This window comes from Pyricularia pennisetigena, chromosome 3, assembly GCF_004337985.1.
Source record: "Pyricularia pennisetigena strain Br36 chromosome 3, whole genome shotgun sequence".
Classification (NCBI taxonomy): Eukaryota; Fungi; Ascomycota; class Sordariomycetes; order Magnaporthales; family Pyriculariaceae; genus Pyricularia; species Pyricularia pennisetigena.
The window spans coordinates 1,720,483-1,742,018 of NC_043742.1; the positions used below are offsets into that span (position 1 = coordinate 1,720,483).

The window sequence follows — 21,536 nt, forward strand, 5'->3', positions numbered from 1 at the left end:
CTCGGCGTGTTGGCAAGAGGCACATGCAAAGTGCGAGAAAAGAACGTGTTGTGTTGGCATGGTCGATCGTGGCACCCCCATCCACCCATTGAACAAAAGCAAGCGATCAGGACCAAACTCTTTTGGTCGCAGAGTCAATTCTGTTTCTGTTATTTGCCTGCTGTCGATAGCTTCCTCTCTTTGCTTCCACCATTCTTTCTTTCCTACCTAACCCGAGCCAAACCGCTTTTCTTTTCTCTTCATTCCTTCGTTGCTTCTCCCTTCGAGAAAAAAAGAAAAAAAAAAAAAAGAACTGCCCCTCACTTGTCGTGCCGAGCTTCGTCTGACAGCCTGGCCAGGGCATTTAAGCTACTACAAGGTACCTACTAATTATGACCGGAGCTAACCCAAGCCCAGCACACCTCGAAACTTATACCGGCCGAACGAGCTGCTGCTGATAAATCCAGACCTTTGAAAGTCTTAGCAAATCCTTGGCTCTCCGCCCCCTTTTCCCAACCTACCCAAGACTGGGAGCCGTCATCAATTTACTCTTTTCACCCTATCATATCCGCCTGACGCAGTCAACCAATCTACCCACCCGCCGCCTGTTCCTGGGAAACAGTCCAGCACTCCAATTTTGTGTGTACTGTAATGTACAAAAGCGACGCACCACACACCACCATTACCACCATTCTCCAAAACCACCTCCTGTGCCGCCAAGCAAGTCAATTCCTGTGGGCGCCTGCTCCAAAGCTGAGACGGTGTGGGAGTACACATGTAACCCCCGCCCAGTAATTATAGAACCAGCACAAATCCGACCAAACTGCAAGCCCGTGTATGAGGCAACGATCTCAAACCTCCTCGCTATAATTTCTTTGCTCTGCTCGCTTTACACAAGTCTTCCAACCCTGGACCGGCAAAGACAGCTATCAAGCAACGAAACTAGTTCGTTGGTGTACCGTCCTCGGCCCTTTAGACGCCACCCCGAAAACGGTCTTTGATTCTTGGCTTAGACTAGAACTTGACTAGCAACTTACTCACAACTCCAATAAGGCCGGGCCCCAGATCCGACGCTCAAGCCCAACGAAATCACCGCGAACATAGGGCATTGCCACTTGGCACGCTGCCGAGATCCGAAACTATATACACCCATCGCCGTCTCAACTCTTGCTCCGAGATATATCGACTGTTCTGAGGCCAGACACCCTGCACCACAAGAAACATGGATCGCATGGGCTTTCAGATGCCCCCAATGGGGGCGCCGCCGATTATGAATCCCCCACCACAGATCTTTGGCGGTTACGATGCGATGCCGATGCAGCTGCCGCCCGACATGACGGCGCATATGTTTGGCGACCATGGCACCCTCTTGGACGATGCCAATGAGGCCAAGAGGAGGAGAATCGCAAGGGTGAGTCTTTGCTTTCGTGGCCACTTGCGCATCTTGTACCAGATGCTGACAGTTGTTTTTGACATCACGCTGCAGGCTTGCGACATGTGCAGAAAGAAGAAGATCAAGTGCGACGGAAAACTCCCAGCATGCACACATTGCATCAATTACAAGACGGATTGTGTTTTTACACAAGTAGAGAAAAAGAGGAGTCCGCCTAAGGGGTACGTACTGTTATACATGCCGGGTCAGTAAATTGTGAAAGCCCCCATTGTTGACCCCTTTTGATGTTGCAGTGCCAAATATATCGAGGGTCTCGAGAACCGATTGGGACGGATGGAGAGCCTGCTGAGGCTGTCTGGTTTGCTTGGAGAAGACGATGGCGCCACAGATCTCGGTACCCTCGAGAAGAGACTGGCGGAGAAGAACCGCGAATCAAGACAGGCCTCGATGGCAGCCACTTCGAACCCGACATCTCCGTCGCAAACGACATCGGGCCAGGATGCATCTACACCTCAGAGCGCTCTGGCATCCCCGGAGCCCAGGACGGACAAGGACAAGGACGAGCGAAGACCTTCTCTCACACCGGCCAAGAAGGAAGGGGAAGAACAAGAAGTAGAGACGCTATCAGAAATGATGTGCTCCTTGGTCACGAATAACTCTGGCGAGACCAGATATATTGGTGAGTAACGATCACGGATGGCGAGCGTTTACCGCACATTTCTGACAAGCCGTATTAGGGTCCTCGTCTGGATTCTCCATCTTCTCGCCCCGTGGAATTCAATGGGTGAACGAGACGACAGGTGACAACTCTTTCCAGCAGATGATCTCGGATGTCTCTATTGACGACCACAAGTGGACGAACTGGAAGCCCGAGGTTTTCCAGGACTTGTTCCGACGGCCAGTATTTATTCCTATCCCTCCCAAGCCCGAGGCCATGTCGCTTCTCAAGGATTATTTTGAGAACTTCAACTGCATGTTCCCCCTCTTTCACCAGCCCACTTTCATGCACTTGGTGGAGCGACAGTACTCAAATGATCCTTATGAGGGATCTGGGTGGTGGGCCAGCTTCAACTGCGCTTTGGCCTTTGCCCACAGACTGCGAGTGATGAGCAACCTGGTGCCGCAGGAGGAGGACGACAAGGCATGGAAGTACATCAAGAATGCCATGGGCGTCTTTTCCGAGCTCACGATGCGAAACACCGATCTTTTGAGCGTTCAGGCGCTCTTGGCTATGGCCCTGTTCATGCAGGGCACGCCAAACCCGCAGCCGACATTCCTGCTCATCGCTACGGCCATCCGATTGTCACACAGCATCGGACTTCACAAGCGCGCGACGGGCTTCAACCTTAATCCTATTGAGCTTGAGCAGCGGAAGCGCGTTTTCTGGATAGCGTACATGCTCGACAAGGATCTTTGCTTGAGATCAGGGCGGCCACCGGCCCAGGACGACAACGACATGAACGTGGAGCTGCCAGATGCAGATCCAGAGGACAACATTGGCAATATTCCCTTGGCCGACGGCAAAGGCAAAATGAACTTGTTCCGAGTCATGTGCGAGCTCGCTGTCATTGAGAGCCGCGTTTACAACCGTTTGTACGCGACAAAGGCTACCAAGCAAACGGATGGCGAACTTCTCAACACCATCGGCGAGCTGGACCAGGAGCTCGAAGATTGGAAAGATAGGATTCCAATTGATTTTAGGCCGGAGCACGAGATCAAGGCGTCCCACACACCGCTGATGCTCCACGTTATCATTCTGCATTTCACTTACTATAATGCTCTGACGACCATCCACCGCATGTCGGTTCATCACGGCTACTGGAACAGCAGGTTATCAAACTACGCGATTCAGGGGCTCAACGCGAAGCCGCTCAACCCTAGGATCTTCTCGTCGGCGGCTTTGTGTTCAGCTGCGGCAAGGGCCTCGATATCACTGCTCAAGTATATTCCACAAGGTGACTTGTCGGTCATATGGTGAGTGGGCCTGTCTACTTTTCTGAATCTGAGATGGTGCGCATTGTCAAATTTGCAGTCAATTAACTTGCAAGCAGGCTCATCCTTTACTTCCCTGTATCGGCACACGTCACTTTATTCGGCAACATTATACAAAATCCTCTGGACCAACGCGCACGCTCGGACGCTCGCCTGATGAGTGTTGTCGTTCAGTTCCTATCTACTCTTGGCTCCGAGGCGGAAACAGGTGGTGTACACCGTATGCTGGCTGTGTGCAACGAATTTGAGCGGATCGCCAAGCTGGTCATCGACAAGGCGGAGAAGGACAATGCCGGGCGTCGCAAGCGAAAGAATAACGAAGTCGCCGCCGGCAACAGTAACAAGTCGGGCAACGGTAACAGGGAGCAGCAGTCGACCCCACGGCCGCAGAGTAGCTCCGCGCACACGCCTCGGGCACAGCATGTCGTATACACACCAAACGGCAGCCAGATGTCTCCCGTGCCGACGCAAAGCAACCACAGCACGCCGTACCATGGCGGTCGGATGAGTAACCAGTCCAGCCCGGCAATGACTCCAAACAATTGGCCGCCGCAGGGCGACTACGTACCGGGCAGTGCAGGCATGGAAGGCATGGAGTATGGCGGGCATGTCAACTTTGCCGAGATGACTGGCTTTACGGCGGACATCAGGCAGAGTGTTCCGCCGGCGTCGGCTTACTTCACACAGCCGCACCTGCCACCCGACCTGTATTCGCTGCCAGTCAGTCTGGACTGGGACTGGGCCGAGATGAGCGGTGGCGCTTATCCCAGTGTCGAAAACGGTGCCGTCGGGGCTATGGGGCTTGGGCAAGGAGCACAGCCAACTGGGCCGCAGCATTGAGTAAGCCATACGGCTTTATGACATACCAGGAGGTTCTTTCATGAGTGGTAATGTGTTTATTTTTTCTTGAATTCATGATTTGTCTTTTTTTGTTATATTTGTTCCTTCTCGTGTCACGATAGGTTATATCCCCAAGATAGGTCGGCATAAAATGTGGTGTTTCTTTTATTTTCTTCATCTTTTAGAGTCTACACAGATTGCGTCATAATATTCCTTTGCCTTTCCACTCATTGCACTTGCGTTTTCTTGTGTTGTGTGACCAGTTGGATTTGGTTGTTCCTTGCATCTTCAATATCTGGAATGTGAAGACACCTCACATGCTCCTCGATCCCTACGCCCACTTTCATCCCCCAATGTACCAAATTATTCCCTGAGACCTGTGTCATTGAAGATTTTCATCCTTGCCTTTTTTGATCAGTGAACTTGGGGCTCTTTTTCATTTTGTAAAAAATGCTCAAATTCCAAAATACCAACAGCATCCACCATGGATAGATATCTCTCATGCCGAGCACCACGTCTATAATGAAACCCGCAGAAGCCGGCTTAATTTGTTTTGATCTTTCACACTTGGTCTCTATGACTATTCAAACCTTTGATCATTTGCAAAGGTGAGACGACATGAAAGACGACGCCCTAGACAGCGATGAGGCTGCAAAAAGGGGGGGACACTGACGATCTCGTTGTCCCAAGGTTTTTGTACCCCCGGCAACGAGCCACGCAGCGCTCCCCGGCCTTCATGACTATTGGCATGCCAGCCATTGGTCATCTATAATCGCAGCACTCTTTTGATATTCATGAGATCACAGGTGGTGTATACTTGCAGCCAAGTCAAATGTGAAGAGTGGCAGGCTTAGCGTTTATTTACATTAAAAGGGCTATCCTGAGAAAGTTGGTGCGCGGGAAGGTACGCTGTTCCACCTGAGAACTTATTCCTGGAGGGTGTAGAACATCAGGTGATGCCAATGCCTACCCCTCCACTCATTGCGCAGTCATAGAGGACAAGAGTAGTCCGACAGCCCAAACCAGATAGCCACATAGCGGCTGCAGCCAGAAGATTATTCAAATCCCCAAGATACACTCTCACACATGGAATCTCTGTCCGGCAGAGATACTTTCTTTTTTTTTCAAATACTCGCTCAGCCGCTACGTTCAACCTTGGGCAAACGCCAATACCCAAAACCTGTCCCCTGGACCAGAAAAAGAAAAGCAAGAAGCCCTGCGGATGCTGTGCTCAGTGATTATCCCCGAGCGGCCCGTCCACCACCCAAGCGTCCCTTTCACCCTCAAAGTGCGACCCGCGCGACGGCTTGTAAGGAGTATAATCAGCGTCGGAGCCGCCAGGGCCACTCCGGGAGCCCGCAGTGCATCCTCCATTGGCGGCGATATCAGCGGCAGTTCTCAAGCAAGACAAACTCCTGCGCGCCCTGGCGGGCTGGTCAGTGAGGCACCTCGCGGCGGCAGGGGCCCTCCAGCGGCGGGCGTGGTCGCCGCCCGCACTGGGCGAATGGGCGTTCTTGGTGGCGGAGGCATCGAAATGCACGCGCGGGCCGTCCCTGTCGTGTCGTGAGCGTCGCGCATGATTGCTCTCCGCAATGTCGTCCGATGGGCGGTCTTCCCAGAAGGACACGGGCCCGTCTAGAAAAAGGGGCGATGTCACTGTTGTGCTGGAATCCAGGCAGAGGCTGGCGCTTTGCGGCTCGAGCATGTCGCTTTCCAGGACACGAAAGGCGGCCCTGGGCGTCGTCGTCTCGTCGTCTTGAAGCGAGGAGTCGTAGAGACTCCGGGGCGCTAGACTCGGTCTGGCAGTGTCCAGGCTGTTGATCCTCAGCCGGTCGGGATCCCTGGCTGCTTCCTCGGCGCAGGGACCGGGCTGCTGCGACGGGAGGGCGGCTTGGATGGCATCGAGCGGCGGCCGCAGTATGCCGGCGAGGTGCTCCAGCTCAAACTCCCTGGGAGGCAAGACGCCGCCCCCGTGAGGGTGCCGCCGCCAATAATAGTGGAAGAAGACCCAGTGCGCGGCCAGCAGCACCGGGGCAAAGACGAGGAGGACTATACTGAACCCGAGGATCGTGTGGCGCGGCAGGATGGTCTGGTCGGTGTTGTCTTGGACCGTCGTGATCAGGATCCAGAGGAAGTAGGAGAAGAGGATGACGACAAACACAACGGGGCCGAGAAAGTGTGTTAAAAAGTAGCAGACAAGTTCATGTTTGTCATCGTAGTTTGGCATTTGGGAACACTCGGTGATGTTGTCTTACTCGGTACTCGAGCCTGCAGGGTTCCTGGACAATCTGGGAAGATGTTAACATGTGCAGATGGCTTGAACTATTATTCTTGATTTTGGTGCCGCCAGCATATATGTACGCTTAGTTAGGAGTCGTGATCATGGTTTAATTTGCCGACCTCGCATTGTGAAAAGTGAACATCTGTTCTGGCCGAGTCTAGCAACTCCAAGTCAAAGAAGTAGAGGTGGCTCGATGATTCTGTACAGCAGGTTCATCGCCCCATGGCTTTGTGGTTTTTTTGACCTTTCATGTTTTTTGTGTTACTTGGGAGTGAACAGGTTTGTGGTCCCCAGCCTGCCATGCTAAGAAGAGAGCATTCAGTATCCGGAAGAATTATGCGGCCATCTTTTTGGGATTGTCGCCATGGATAAGACTCTGGTTTGACTCTAGGAAACAAGGTAATGTAACCGAATGTTCATCCGGACAGACAAAAGACAATGGTCTTAATCTGTCTCTCTGGAAAGTCTCTTCAAAATATATGCAAGTGTTTTGTTTTTATGAACGGCATGACCTTAAATAAAAGATGGGACCCTACACGGGTCTGGTCCAAGCTAATGAACAAAGCATTGTACTCTTGTGATTTTCAGAAAAAAAAAATAATGGGATTGTATATACAGTCTGAAACGCATATGCTCGCTAGCAATCTTTGCATGTAATGTTTTGAATCAAAGGCATTAAACATGGACATGATAGGATATACAAAGAAAGACCAAAAGAAAAAGAAAAAGTGACCGAGAACAAAGCCATAAATCAACATACTGCTCGCTGCTGCAGGAAAACAAAACAAAGACACTTCAGAAGAAGTCAGGGTATTCGGGATTGTGTGGTCCTCTTGGTGGCGGCTGTTGCCTCGGCGGTGGCCGCGACATGCTCCCTCTGGTCTTTGCGAAGAATGTGCTCCGCTGAGATGCCCTCGTTGTACTCCAAAAACTGAAAGAAACGGGCGAGGCCGGCAACTCAACTGGAGAACACTCTTGCACGACCGGTTCAGGAGCCTTGCGGGAGGGCGGAACGGTTTTTCGGCGCGGCACCCGTCTGCACTTGTCCAGATCGAGATGGTATGGGGCATATGCAGGAGGAGGCGGTGTTGGCATCTGGTCAATGTGCTCGTCCCTTTGTAAGTTGCGGTGAGCCCACGATGGAAGAAAGCGCCGAGGTCCATGATGTTTCTCTTGGCTGTGACGGTGCCCGAGTCTTGACACAGACTCTGGGATCCAATATCGCTTCCATGCTATGCACAGCATCACCCCGATCATGGCAGCGGCGCCCAGAACAGAGCCGACAGCAATGCCGACAGTAGATGAGTTCGCTTGTTTGCCGGCATCACCTTCAGTCTGTGCTTCCGTGCTATGTTCCGAGGCAAAGGCTGTGGTCGTAGGGCTTGGTGTGTCAGTGGGTCCTGTGCTTGTTGCCGTTGCCGTGGGCCGAGTACTGCTGATGCTGTCTGTCTGTATTCGGGCAGAGTAATCGCCGTTCTTCTCCGCCTTTAGAGACCTCTGGTCTTTGTCAAGAACGCAGACAGTCCCGTTCTGACCGCAGGAGTAACCAAATGGACAGCAAGTTTGTGCTCCCGAGCTCTCCTTGCCGCAAGTCGGTAATTTATAGTCAAGCGCGCTGGAGACAATGGGGGCGTTGGGGAACTGCTCAACGTCTAGCCAGTCGATATTACATGACCTCGGCATGATGACGCTGCAACTGCCATCTGGGCAGCAGAGGGCTGTCGTAGCGCCAGCCAATATTTTGCAGGTTGTTGTCTTGTCGCAACAAAAGTCGACGGCGAAATTTCGAGAGCAGAGGGATTGACCAGGTCGACGACAGGAAGCGGAAACCTGGCGTTTGATACGTAAACTGGGGCTGCGACCTAGGCTTTCATCCGGGAGGCTGAGGTGGATGGGATTTGCTGTTCTCGCAGCGTCCGATGACTCTGTATATTCGTCCTGAGATGATGGTAGTACTGTTGTTTCTGGAAGATATAGGACGGACGCTTTTGAGAAGCTAAGAAAGTAGAATGAATGGAAAAGAAATAGAGTTAACATGTTTTTGGATTGCAATAGAAGTAACATAGCAAGGCTGTTGAAAGGTAAAGGTGACCAGCAGGTATTAAGAATATAGGTATCTTGATGCGATTAGACTCCCATGCAACAACATGAAGCAGGCAAAATGAACGAGCATGATAGCAAAAACAAAACTTGGGGGCGGATTCCATTGCCCATATACATAAGGGGCATCTGTTGGCCGCAGTATATACCTCCACCATGGTGCGCGGTCCAGTATGCGGCCCAGTAGGAAATGTTGACCTTTAGAGCCGCAACAACATAAAAAAAAAAAAAGTAAAAAATAAAAAATAAAATAAAAAAAGCGCCTCGGAGGCCAGGACTTTGAGCATCTACGGCAGGGGCTATGTTGGAGAGTCTGCCTTTGGACAAGGTAAACCTGGCGAGCGCGGCAGATTCCATCCCCAAGTGTGACCAATAGAAGCGAATGGTTTACCGCGAGTGGAAAGGATGGTTCGAAATATGCATGCGGGGGCAAGCAGAAACCCAAACTGTCGGGTTCACGCTGAGGAGGTAACAGAGCCTTATCTTCCAGCAAGCGGAACACATGTGCTAAGTTCGTCTCTTTTCTCAAGTTCACCGGGCCTCAATTCATGCGGCCGAGAGCGTTGGCAGATAGCAAGCGCCGAACGAGGATCAAGCTCCCCTGTCATGGTTCAACCGAACCCCACAGTACCACGTCGACCCGGCGCTTACACCATGCAGACTCATTATGGAACTCTGCCGACAAGCGCGCTTGAGGTTTTAGTGGTGAATTTGGAAGTGGACTGGAGCAGAGCGAGATAATGGGCAAGATCGGTCGCTAGTTGCCTGTCGCGCTTCGTAGCCTGCCCGCGGTCAAAGCAAGCCCTTTCCATGTTTGGCGCGTCTAGGCAAGCCAGGGCCAACACAGATAAAAGCCAAGAAGGTAGGGATGGATGGACAGAGGCGGCGGGTTCCAGTTTGTTCTGGACCAGATTAATAGACCAGTGCTACCTACCCACACATCTGCACAACTGATATGCACCGTTTCCCTGTGCAGCTACCTACACAACCGTTAATCAAACTAGAATTTTTTTTCTTTGTATAAACTAGGCGTATATAATGGTGCAAGTATTTAGTGGGGCCTTTGTCTAGCCCCTGTCTTCGATCGGAAATATGTCACGTGCATTCGGTACTCGGAACTCAGGTGACAAAACTGAAATGGAACCCAAGATCCCTGTTGGTTGGTTGGTCAATGCAGCGGCTTTGATCACGTTTGGGTGAGATCGTCTTTGTATTCAGCAAAAAAACCAACCAACCACAAGCATATAGTAGTACATGCGTATTTAACTAGGCGGGCCTGGCTTTTTCTCACAATACTCTCTGTAATTTTCAATTGCAAGAGTGAAATCGTCCTCAGGTGGGATTGGTGTGACCATGTCGTCCCTTTTGGCACGTCGAGTACTCGGTGCTGTGGCCAGGCCTTCGTTCCGGACCTGGACCCGGACACCCGTCTTGAACAAACAGGCAGCCATCCAACCATCTCGGTTCGACTTTGCTGCTCAGCGGAGAAGCGTCGCTTCAGATACCGAGAGCAGCCGTGCCGAGCCATCTGTCAAACCAGACATACAGCCTATCGTTTCGATTTCAAGCCCACACTCGATCACTCTTCCAACCGAATATCTGAAAAAAACGCGAAATATACGAGAGGATGTTGTTCGGGACGCATTGTATGTAAAAGCCCGGCCCGGTTGTACGATACTCCCGACCACGCTGTAGTCGTCGTCCTCGCCGTTCTCGTTGTCATGCTAATTAGTTTCCACAGACCAAACTTTTGGCTTCGGTAAGGCGTGCTCTGGGCATTCCCATCGAGCCGGGGAAGCTAGCTAATAACCCGATTCGCTGAACTACTGTTGTGCAGTGACAACTGTCGCTGTTCCGAGTGTGTGAACCAGGATACTATGCAGAGAAACTTTGATACCTTTTCCGTAGGTACCCTTGGCAACCTAGCCGGGTTTTGACAAGTTTGCACCAAACCGTATCCGATACTTATTGATGGACTCATACTGGAAACTGCAGATCCCCCCTGATATACGCCCCGTTTCCGCTGGCATTGAAGGCGACAATCTGCACGTTACCTGTACGTTTTTTTTTTCCAAACACCGAACATCCCGTTCACAAACGAGTAGACCCGCGTGGACTCTCCTGACTCTAGTCACAAATCTCTACCACAAGGGGATCACGAAAACCACCATAGTGTCTATCCGCTAGGCTTCATCTGTGACTACATATTTCACCCCCACATTAACCGAACCAAATTTGAAGGGTAACTTGGCTATTCCCATATCGAGCCGGTATACTAGTCTCGATGTTAAGTTACTAACCGAATTCCGGAGCTTCAAGAACTGTCTTGTGGAGTGGCCAAGATTTACAAAATAACCCTCCGACAGTTCCATTTGATGATGTTATGAATCCGGACTCGGAGGAAGGAATCGCAAGGTTGACCAGATTGATTGTAAGTTCCCTTGATCCCACAGTAATCCGCCATCTTGGTAACTATTGACACGCAAGTTTTGTAGCTATCGCATGGCTTCGCCTTTGTGTCCAACACTCCTGTGTCTCCTGACGAGACAAAAAGGCTGTTGGAGCATATAGGTCCCATCCGCAACACACACTATGGCGGCTTCTACGACTTCATCCCAGATATGGCCCTGGCCGATACGGCCTACACGAACCTTGCCCTTCCTGCCCACACCGACACCACCTACTTCACCGAGCCCGCAGGCCTGCAGGCTTTCCACCTCCTCTCACACCACCCTCCTCCATCAAGCCCGTCGGGCGCTGTGGCCGAAGGTGGCAAGACCCTCCTTGTCGACGGCTTCAGTGCGGCTGTCATCCTGCGCGGAGAAGACCCAGATGCATACACGACTCTTATGAAATACGGAGTAGACTGGCATGCCAGCGGGAATAAGGGGATCGCCATCAAACCGAAGCACAAATTCCCTGTGCTGGAAGGGAGTCGCCGGCAAAACTTGCCCTTCCGTGTGCGATGGAACAACGACGATCGTGGAGTGGCGCCGTTGAAACACGCAAGACTGAACGAGCAACGAAAAAGCCAAAAGGGCCAAAGGGGGAATCAACCGTCCTTGAAAGTCGAGTCTAGTGGTGATTGGTATGCGGCGGCAAGAAAATGGAACGAGATCATCAAGAGGAAGGAGATGGAATATTGGGTGCAGCTTACCCCCGGCAACGTGCTGAGTAGGTTGCTATCTGACTCGGCTTAAAATCAGAAACTCGCAAATGACTCCCTGTCTTGCACCACGCTGACCTGGACGTTTTCAACTGCAGTATTCAACAACTGGCGGGTCCTCCACGGTAGGAGCGCCTTTGAGGGTGTCAGGAGGATCTGCGGAGGTTACAGTAAGTTTGTTCGCACACTCAGATGAATGGGTCCAAGCTGGTGCTGGTTTCGATGCTAAACATTCTCTCGCAGTCAACCACGACGATTTCGTCTCCCGCTGGAGAAACACAAACTTCTCTCGAGAGCAGGTCCTGCGGCAGGTGGTTGGGTGAGGGGTTGGATGTAGAGGCGGACGATGAAGCTGACCTCACCGGAGATGGCAGAAGATAAGCAAGCACCCCATTGCGTTTGCATTGCTTTTTTCGAAAACTTGGTTACTGCTTGCAGAAAGTTGGTGCCAAGCATTACCATGTTCATGAATCAGGGGCATCACAAATTCCCCGCAGTCAGTTTGGAGCCCCTCCAAATTCGATCGCCCACGTTTACCAGCTTACAATGAGTGTGGTACGACGCTTATTCTAGACCTAGACTAGAATAGAACGAGATGTACAAACCTACTACCACCATCAACAGCAGCAGCCTTGGCGTACTTGGAGTTTTGTTGATTAGATGCGTGTTCTCTTGCAATTTATGGGTGCCAATACTTTTCTATCAGCAACTAGCAGCAACAAACTTGACGAGTCGCCGGTAAAGTCAATTGATTTGAGACGAAACATCAAGACCGAAGTCCTTGAGCTGCATCTAAGCGCGCTCCACTATAGACGTCATCGCCCGCCGTGTGTTGCTCGCCCGTAAAAGGGCACGTAGCTGTGGGTGCCTTTCCCTTGGTACAGTACTGCCACGTCTCGTAGTGGGCGATTATATGGACCTCGCTGAGGATCTGTTTGGTTCATCCCACCTCGGTTGTTCTACCTGGCCTATTTCAAGGACAACTTCTGTTTTTTTTTTTTTTTTTTTTGTTTTTTTTTCTTTTCCTACCTAAATATTTCCTCACTCTCTCTGCTTCTACCGTAAAACCACCGTTTTCCGTAATTCCCGCGAGCACACCTGCCCAAAGACATTGACCACTGTACAATCACACACAAATACCCACATCAAGGACAAACATTCAAAGAAGCAAAGATGGCGGAATCCATGAAGGACGGCAAGTTTCCCCACGACAACATGGTGGCGCCCAAGTCGAGCCGCGTCATGCCCCTCTTCTCGCTCAAGGGCCGCACCGCCATCGTGTCTGGTGCCGGTGCCGGAATTGGGCTTGCCGTGGCGGAGGCGTTCGCCGAGGCTGGCGCCAACGTCGCCATCTGGTTCAACAGCAACAAGGCGGCGCACGACCGCGCAAAGGATATCGAGCGCGAGTATGGTGTTACTTGTAAGTATTGTTTATTATGCTACTGCAACAATTTTTTTCTCCCCTCTTTTTCGGGTGGCCCACCTGCTTCTGCTTCAATTTGCTTTTGATTACGCCGCAAGCCCACGGGACACCAAAGATGATGGCAATGCACATTTTACAGTATACTAAGGACTGACACCCCCCCGCAGGCAAGGCATACCAAGTCAACGTGACGTCGTACGAGGAGGTTGAGAAGGCGATCAACCAAGGCGTCAAGGACCTCAACGGCCGCCTCGACGTCTTCGTGGCCAACTCCGGCATCGCTTGGGAGCAGGGCCCCCTGCTGGACGGCGGGCTGGACCACTACAAGAAGGTCATGACGACCAACATGGACGGCACCATCTACTGCGCGCGGGTGGCGGGCCAGCACTGGCGGCGGCAGAAGAAGGAAGGAACGACGATCGACGGCAAGCCCCTCGAGAACTACACGTACGGAAGCTTCATTGCGACGGGTTCCATGAGCGGGCACATTGTCAACGTGCCGCAGCTGCAGACGGCGTACAACGCGGCTAAAGCTGGCATCATCCACATGTGCCGCAGCCTGGGAGTCGAGTGGACCGGGTTCGCTAGGGCGAACTCGGTGTCGCCGGGCTACATCAACACCGAGATCTCGTCCTTTGCCCCGCCAGAGGTCAAGAACGCCTGGAAGGACAAGATCCCCATGGGTAGGGAGGGCGAGACGAGCGAGCTGAAGGGCGTCTACTTGTACTTGGCGTCGGACGCGTCGTCCTACACAACCGGGACGGATATCTGCGTCGACGGTGGGTATGCCGCGCCGTAAATGGTGGGAGACCATAATGAGTTTGGGAGGATGCTGTGGAATGTAGGCTGGGGAATTCTGATTCTATTGGCTGGTTTGGTGTTGTTGAGGTTTAAAAGAGTGTGGTAAGAATTACGAGATATCAGCTTAATGTCCAGGGAGATAAAACAAAAAAAAAAAAAAAAAAAAAAAAAAAAAAATTATTCCAAGCGTGACTAGGTACCATGGCCATGCTGACTGTTTCAGACGATTCAAGAGTTCGACTGATGTGTGTGAGGTCATTGATTCTGTTTTGTCCCTGAGAAACAATGACCGGCCAATGGCAATATGCTTTTTCGTTTTTTTTTTTTTTTCTCTCTCTCTCTCTCTCTCTCTTTAAAAACAAAAAAGAACGGTACCAATGAAGTTTACTCAATATACGCCCTATCCATTTTAGGGGAAGCTAAAGTCTGAAAATGCATCGCAACGGGAAGCTGGTGTCCGATAATTGACTGGTTGTATTGCTAACCTTGCTGTCATCTCATTTTCTAGACCAGAGTAGAGGTAGACTAGACACGCAGGTACTCCTATGTCTGTGTTTCCGGCCGGTCTCCGAACATCTTTAATCAATATTAGCACAAAGCCCTTGGGTACCAAATTTCATGTCGATGATTAAGAAAGTAGGCCGCCATGTAAAGATCTTTCAGATGACAGGCATATTGGATTGTATCGCATCCGTCAAATGAATTAGAAAAAGAAGCAAGCGACGTTTACAAAATCCTCCATAGCTTCAATTCCATGTCGAGTGCCGCCCGTAGGTACAAGGGAGGAACCCGGCATCTCCTACACATACGAACCTTGCGAGGGGCAACTGGCCTTTAAACCACCGCAACAAGAAAGTGGGGTACAAGGGTTCACCGCAAAAGTACACCCTGGACCCAGGTACCATATCTTCTTCCATCACCCCCGTCAAATCCCCTAATCCACATTGGCACAAAACCCCTCCTCGGTCCATCGTTTGCCTCTCCCCATTCCCTACTGCCAGCCAGCCAGCCAGACAAACCCACGCAGACCGCACTTGACTTGACCTGTCATCTTCAGAACCCATTCGTGTTTCTGCCTGTGGTTGTCGGACCTTCATTCCTACCTGTTTGTCTTAGCTTCCACGGTTATAGTAACCATTTTTTTTATTGGTACCCTGTCAACAAATGCGGCCTTAGCCAGCTTGTCTGCATAACTTTCCATAGGCCACGCAGGACGACGCGTACAGTTTTTTTTTGTCCACGATCCGATTCTGGGCCGGCCTCCCTTCCCTCTCCCACCACGCCTTCAACTTTGCCAAACGTCGCAACAAGAGAAATCCAAAAGTTACACGGATTTCCTTTGTCGCGCGACATAGCCCTTTGGCAACACCTTCATTGATAGTCTTGTTTTCCTGTTGGCTCGCAATAAATCATTAGCACGCTCAACCCGCATATTGTCCCACAAACCGCCACCCGCGTGTTCGCCCCGCCCAACCGCTCGCAGCCCGCCATGGAGAATGACGGCGGCGCCAATGCGCCCATCTCCAACGAGGAGCGCCGCAACATCCAGGTTGACAATGCCATCCGTGCCATTCGCGAGAAGAAGCCTCTTCCCGAGATCGACTTTTCGATCCACACCATGGAAGATGGCACCCAGGTGAACACGGCCGAGCGAGTCTGCAAAGGTATGCACAAAGCCTCGACTTGACTGCTCTCTTTGAGTAGGGCCCAATAGCATGTTCATGTCCCTTTTGCTAATCACGATCTTTCCAACTACAGATGTCCAAGCCCCTGCCATGTTCAAGCCCACCGATGAGCAGTTCTTCGAAGACGAAAGCCACGAGAAGCCCGACATCGCCTTCCTCAAGCAGCACTTTTATCGCGAGGGTCGCCTGACCCACGAACAAGCCCTTTGGATCCTGAAGAAGGGCACCGAGATCCTGCGCAGCGAGCCCAACCTGCTGGAGATGGATGCCCCCATCACGGTCTGCGGCGACGTCCACGGCCAGTACTATGACTTGATGAAGCTCTTTGAGGTCGGTGGCGACCCGGCCGAGACGCGCTATCTGTTCCTGGGAGACTACGTCGACCGTGGCTACTTTAGCATCGAGTGCGTCCTATACCTTTGGTGTTTGAAGATACACTACCCCAAGACTTTGTGGTTGTTGCGCGGTAACCACGAGTGCCGTCACTTGACGGATTACTTCACATTCAAGCTTGAATGCAAGCACAAGTACTCGGAGGCAGTTTACGATGCCTGCATGGAATCCTTCTGCAGTCTTCCTTTGGCTGCTGTCATGAACAAGCAGTTCCTTTGCATCCACGGTGGTCTGAGCCCAGAGTTGCACACTTTGGACGACATCAGAAATGTAAGCGCAACCGATCCCTTGGAACATACAATAGAAGAAGAAGAAAAAAACCCCCGCTCCATCAGATCTTGATAGCAACGCTTGGTTGCTCCCAATTACTGTGGCTGTCGTGTCTTTTGCGCCGTGTCCCGTTGTCCTATAGCTAATCATTGCGATTCGCCACCTGTACAGATTGACCGATTCAGGGAACCGCCCACACAAGGTCTGATGTGCGACATCCTTTGGGCAGACCCCCTCGAGGATTTTGGACAAGAAAAGACTAGTGATTTCTTCCTTCACAACCACGTCCGAGGATGCTCATATTTTTTTTCATACCCTGCCGCATGCGCATTTCTGGAAAAGAACAATCTCCTGTCCGTCATTCGAGCGCACGAGGCTCAAGATGCCGGGTACCGAATGTATCGCAAGACCCGCACCACCGGTTTCCCGAGTGTTATGACCATCTTCTCAGCGCCAAACTACCTCGACGTGTACAACAACAAGGCTGCGGTTCTCAAGTATGAGAACAACGTCATGAACATCAGGCAGTTCAACTGCACCCCGCATCCGTACTGGCTCCCCAACTTCATGGACGTCTTCACCTGGTCACTGCCATTCGTGGGAGAAAAGATTACCGACATGCTGCTGGCCATCCTTGGGACGTGCTCCGAGGAGGAGTTGCGCGAGGGCGACTCGTCGTCCACGTCGCCGGGTCCCCAGTCGCCACCTCAGACACCAGCCCTTCCCGAAGCCGCCGGCGACGGCGACGGATCGTCCACATCGGCAAACGCAGCTGCAATGGATCCCGAATCGATCGAGTTCAAGCGGAGGGCGATCAAGAACAAGATCCTGGCCATTGGCAGGCTTTCGCGTGTGTTCCAGGTCCTCCGAGAAGAGTCTGAGAGGGTCACGGAGCTCAAGACGGTGTCTGGCGGCCGTTTGCCCGCCGGCACGCTCATGTTGGGCGCCGAGGGTATCAAGAACGCCATCAGCAGCTTTGAGGACGCGCGCAAGGTTGATCTTCAGAACGAGAGGCTCCCACCCAGCCACGAAGAGGTTGTCAGACAGAACGAAGAGGAGCGTGCGCAAGCGCTGGAGCGGGCAACCAAGGAGGCCGACAACGATAAGAAGCTACAGACTCTGTCGCGCAGGTTGAGCACGTGAGTCACAAACTCATCTTGGCACCACCGGCAAATTGCAACGGATGCTTGCTGGCTCATGGTGCGTTGATACTGACCTGTACGGGCATCTGCTCACAAAAGATCTTCTAGCAGTGACCGCAAGAAATAGACAGCTAGGGGCTCTACCTGTTTTTTTTTTCTTTCCCCTTGTAATGTATACCAAAGGTCACCTTTCGCCGTGGCGGTATGATAATCCAATGGGCTAGCAGCAATGGAGTATCCAACAAACATAGACGATATATCATCCCCGTGGGTACAGGTCGATGTCTCACTCCTCATTGCGAGGAAAGGTACAGGACAAGGATGTGTATGGGGATGTCATTTACTTCTTTTTTTCCTTTCTCGAAACAGTGTCTTGTGGAAAGACATAAACAAACAGAAGGAGAAAGAAGACCCGCGGCTAGACCGAGGAGCCCCAGTATTACGCAGCGTAGATCGTGCTTTACACGGCACGGCACGGCAAGCAATGGCTCGGGGGGAACTCTGATAGGTGATGGTAGATGTATGAACGGGTACTGAAGCTGGCGGCTGGCACATAGCTCGCAAATGAGTAACGATGGAATTTCTCTCTCCCTCTTCATTATTCGTCTTGGAAGTTTGACCTTCCTTACGAACCTGTGCCCTTAACGGAGAGAACCAAGATGGATAAGACTGTGAGCTGGGCTTGGTACAATCGGGAGCCTCATCAGATCTCAAAAGATGGCCAGGATGTTTGGTGGACTGTGTATGGGTGGGTGGTTTAGGTTTCACAATCGTCAGCTTGACCGCCCACGAGGAAAAGGCAAAAGGTAGGGCCTCGCTACGAAGACAAAATTCCAACACCAGAAAAAGGACTCACCTAGCAACGCCTCCAGTCACGTTGCACGGCTCGCTGGCGACGAAAAACGACCAGCGGCGCTCCTTTCTGCAGTGCTCGGCCAGCCTCTCGAGGTCAAACAGCTCACCGATGGGACAGCCCCAGCCGGCAAGGAGGACCTCGTGCATGTACCAGTCCTCCCTGGAGGGCCAGCACTCGAAGCTGGGCTGGTCGCCAGCCACGGCGCTAAAGTTGTCCCAGATCCAGCGCAGCACCTCGCGGGACTGCTCGACGCCGCCAAAGGTGTGCGGTTGGCGTGCGCGCGCGGCCTCGACCTCGGCCGCGGGCTTCCTGGCCAGCGCGGCCGTCCACCCGGACCGGATCAGGAGCACGTCGCCGAAGCGCGGGGTCGTGCCGTCCTGGAACGCCAGGCAGTCGAGCATGTCGCGCAGCGTGATGGGCGAGGTCGAAAAGTGGTCAAAGGGCTTGCCGGTCGCGGTGCGCCAGGCCTCAAAGTCGACCAGGATCGCCCGCCCGACTATGCCCCTCTCGGCCCAGGCGTGGATGCCGTTGGTGGTGGAGGGTTTGCCGTGCGAGTTGCAGCTGTGGATGTCTTCCATGGTGACGCCGTTGTAGAAGAGCTGTTGGTGGGGGGTTTTTATTTTTATTTTTTTTTTTTTGGTCATTGCGGATGTGTGAGTGACTGAACTTTTGTTTTCCTTGAGTTGTGTTCATACGGGGAAACTGGAAGCAGGTATACTACAACACCGACTCAAGGAAAGTATGATGCGAGTCCCCCTCTGAATATGGGGAGGGGGATTCTCTCTTATATCTTTTACTATTACGTTACCTTTTCCTTTTGGTAGCCAAAGTGGCGCAGGCCGTCCCACTGGCTCGAGACCTGCGAGTTGAAGGACCACTCATCGTCGTTGACGGTCCGGGGCAGCTTGTTGAAGATGCGCTGGTGGAAGACCTTGCGCTCGAAAAAGGCCCCTTCTTTCTGGGCGTCCAGAGGCCAGTTCAGACCGATGCTGTTGTGGCCGGATGGGCATTATCATTGTTAGTCAATCGCCCGTCGCTAAGGGGTATAACTAGCACGAGAGGGACCGTTGAAAAGTTGTGATCAAAAACGGGAAAACAATAAATTACCGGACACCGGTACGAATCTCGGTCTGGGCCGCCTTTGCCACCCGCTCGTTGGTCTGACGGTTCAGGAAGCCTAGCTCATCCGAGACGCCGTACAGGCCCCATGCCGAGAGGTGGGGGTCCCCGGCCCGAAGAGGGAGGCTGTCGAAGTCCGGGACACCGTTCTCGTTTAGTTTGATATCTGGATTGGTTGAGGCGGCCGCCATGATAGTGGGGGGGTTTCTTTGTTGCTGCTTTATTTTGGTTTTCTCTTCCCAACTTAATTCCCAGAGTAGTATGTAGCGATCGGACTATGCAACGCTTACAAGATATGAATGGCCCAATGCGCAGGTTGATGGGAAGATGGATGGGCGCTCTCAATTTCTGCGCACAGGCTCAGTCCATGTCGAGACAAACAAATTTACAGATTGAAGCTGAGAATCACGGGCGAACATGACAAGTGTTGCAACTCTCGTCTGATCGATGCAATGCCTCGAAAAAAAAAAAAAAACCGGTCGTCTATCGGGCCATGAACCGAACAGGAACCCCGCCCTAACCGATATGGGTCCGATGGCAACTGTCTGTTGGAGCAAAACACTTGGACGCATCATTTCTAATCTAGTCTGGAAGCAAATCAAATGCCGAAAAGATTCAAACAATTGAGTTTCGGTTCTTTTATTTTATACTTTATCTTTTGAATCGTCTTGCGACAACAAACAATGCATCCCGCTCATCCTTGTTCCAAGTCAAAGCTGATGATATATCGCACTACTTTGTAAGCCTCCGAGAATGAATCTGTGTATATACACCCTTACCTATACGGGATTCTGTTACAATCAATGCACCGGCCGCTTATTACCATGCTACATTGCGAATACAACCGACAAAGTTTGTCTTCGTCATGTTTACCCTCGACTTAATTATTCTCTCTCCTTCCCCCCACTTCGCTTTACGACTGTAGATCTATCAGGTTCGGGTGAACATCGGATTTTATCATCCCATCGACCGACTAAGCCCAAAGATTCATGACTCGTCTCTTTGTCTGTTTCTTTTTTGCGTTGCTTGATGAGAGCAACAGTAGCCTTCCGATCGACATACGCACAGATACGACATACTACCCAAGGTAGTAGGTAGTATGTATGGATATACCTTGTATACTTGGATGGCAACGGCAAACGGCACAACAACAAAGCAAAGAGCCTCATTTCGATACACGAAGACCGACCAACTTGTCACCACCGTTCCTGTCCCTTACAATATCACTTATCATCCAGGCACTGAACGCAGTACATGCCGTCGTCTGATGACGAGATGCACGCCATCGAGATTGCCTCGACCTAGTAGACCTTTGAGAGGAAATACCCCCAGTGTTTCCACCCATCATCTCAGGTTTAAACACATTCTAGAACTAGAGCAGAAGTAGAACTAGTCTAGAACCCGAAGCCACACACCACCGTGCCGCATCTCATCACACCTTGGTCCCAGTTTTGCATCTAGTCATCTTTCTTTCGCCAGATATGCTTGCTTTCCTTGTCCAAGCAGGGGAGGGGTTCCCTCCCTCATTCCTAAGCGCCCACCTGCCTGCCCGCTTTGACATTTTACAGTTACTTCGACGAGCCAAAAACCCACACACCCAAAAAGATGATTCTTGGCTTCTCCTCCTGTGGGTTTTTTTCTTCTTCTTCTTCTTCTTTTTAACCCCTCTTCTAGAAGCCTTCTCCACTTCCTTCTGTTGCCTACGCGCCCGGAGAGTCGAGAGTCGTGGCTGCGACCTGGCAGTCTGCAATGTCACGTCGTGCAGCCAACCCACACGCACACGCACACGCGCGTACAACCACCGGGCCCAGCCCGGCGAGCCAGGCACCCACTGCTCGAGGGAAGGGGGTTCAGTTTCGTGCAGCAGTTGTCAGTAGGTACGCGGTCCCTCCCTCTCTTTCTGTCCCACCCCTTTATTTTGTTCTAGTTCCCCTCACGCTTTCCCCTTGATCAAGGTCGGCCAGGTAGGGTAGGGTACCTTTTCTCCTCCATTTCTTCTTCTTTTTCTGTCTTTTGCTCCCTTTTTAAACCACCCCCCCCCCCCTCTAAAAAGAAGAATGTAGATGTACGCCCCTCCGCTTTGATCAAGGCACCTT

General features: G+C 51.8%; 7 protein-coding genes across 7 annotated transcripts; 4 read left to right on the forward strand and 3 right to left on the reverse strand.

The window, feature by feature from the left end:
- Positions 1-1,201: 1,201 nt before the first annotated feature.
- On the forward strand, positions 1,202-4,204 carry PpBr36_02360 (uncharacterized protein; the record flags this gene model as incomplete). Its single annotated transcript, XM_029889542.1, has 5 exons — positions 1,202-1,390; positions 1,466-1,593; positions 1,666-2,051; positions 2,110-3,346; positions 3,424-4,204. The coding sequence occupies 5 exons, from the start codon at positions 1,202-1,204 to the stop codon at positions 4,202-4,204; spliced, it is 2,721 nt and encodes a 906-aa protein (XP_029753138.1).
- Positions 4,205-5,435: 1,231 nt separating this feature from the next.
- PpBr36_02361 (uncharacterized protein) lies at positions 5,436-6,431 on the reverse strand (the record flags this gene model as incomplete). Its single annotated transcript, XM_029889543.1, has 1 exon — positions 5,436-6,431. One exon carries the CDS (start codon positions 6,429-6,431, stop codon positions 5,436-5,438), a length of 996 nt encoding a protein of 331 aa, XP_029753137.1.
- An 849-nt stretch (positions 6,432-7,280) lies between these two features.
- Positions 7,281-8,168, reverse strand: PpBr36_02362 (uncharacterized protein; the record flags this gene model as incomplete). The annotated part of the gene is made up of 1 exon (XM_029889544.1): positions 7,281-8,168. One exon carries the CDS (start codon positions 8,166-8,168, stop codon positions 7,281-7,283), a length of 888 nt encoding a protein of 295 aa, XP_029753140.1.
- Positions 8,169-9,938: 1,770 nt separating this feature from the next.
- Positions 9,939-12,074, forward strand: PpBr36_02363 (uncharacterized protein; the record flags this gene model as incomplete). The annotated part of the gene is made up of 7 exons (XM_029889545.1): positions 9,939-10,344; positions 10,423-10,489; positions 10,581-10,641; positions 10,952-11,016; positions 11,081-11,759; positions 11,850-11,921; positions 11,995-12,074. Exons 1-7 carry the CDS (start codon positions 10,307-10,309, stop codon positions 12,072-12,074), a joined length of 1,062 nt encoding a protein of 353 aa, XP_029753139.1. The 5' UTR covers positions 9,939-10,306.
- Positions 12,075-12,924: 850 nt separating this feature from the next.
- On the forward strand, positions 12,925-13,973 carry PpBr36_02364 (uncharacterized protein; the record flags this gene model as incomplete). Its single annotated transcript, XM_029889546.1, has 2 exons — positions 12,925-13,171; positions 13,342-13,973. 2 exons carry the CDS (start codon positions 12,925-12,927, stop codon positions 13,971-13,973), a joined length of 879 nt encoding a protein of 292 aa, XP_029753134.1.
- Positions 13,974-15,464: 1,491 nt separating this feature from the next.
- On the forward strand, positions 15,465-17,592 carry PpBr36_02365 (uncharacterized protein; the record flags this gene model as incomplete). Its single annotated transcript, XM_029889547.1, has 4 exons — positions 15,465-15,639; positions 15,734-16,323; positions 16,495-17,462; positions 17,565-17,592. The coding sequence occupies 4 exons, from the start codon at positions 15,465-15,467 to the stop codon at positions 17,590-17,592; spliced, it is 1,761 nt and encodes a 586-aa protein (XP_029753133.1).
- Positions 17,593-18,175: 583 nt separating this feature from the next.
- PpBr36_02366 (uncharacterized protein) lies at positions 18,176-19,631 on the reverse strand (the record flags this gene model as incomplete). The annotated part of the gene is made up of 4 exons (XM_029889548.1): positions 18,176-18,203; positions 18,322-18,920; positions 19,130-19,310; positions 19,429-19,631. 4 exons carry the CDS (start codon positions 19,629-19,631, stop codon positions 18,176-18,178), a joined length of 1,011 nt encoding a protein of 336 aa, XP_029753136.1.
- Positions 19,632-21,536: the final 1,905 nt, after the last annotated feature.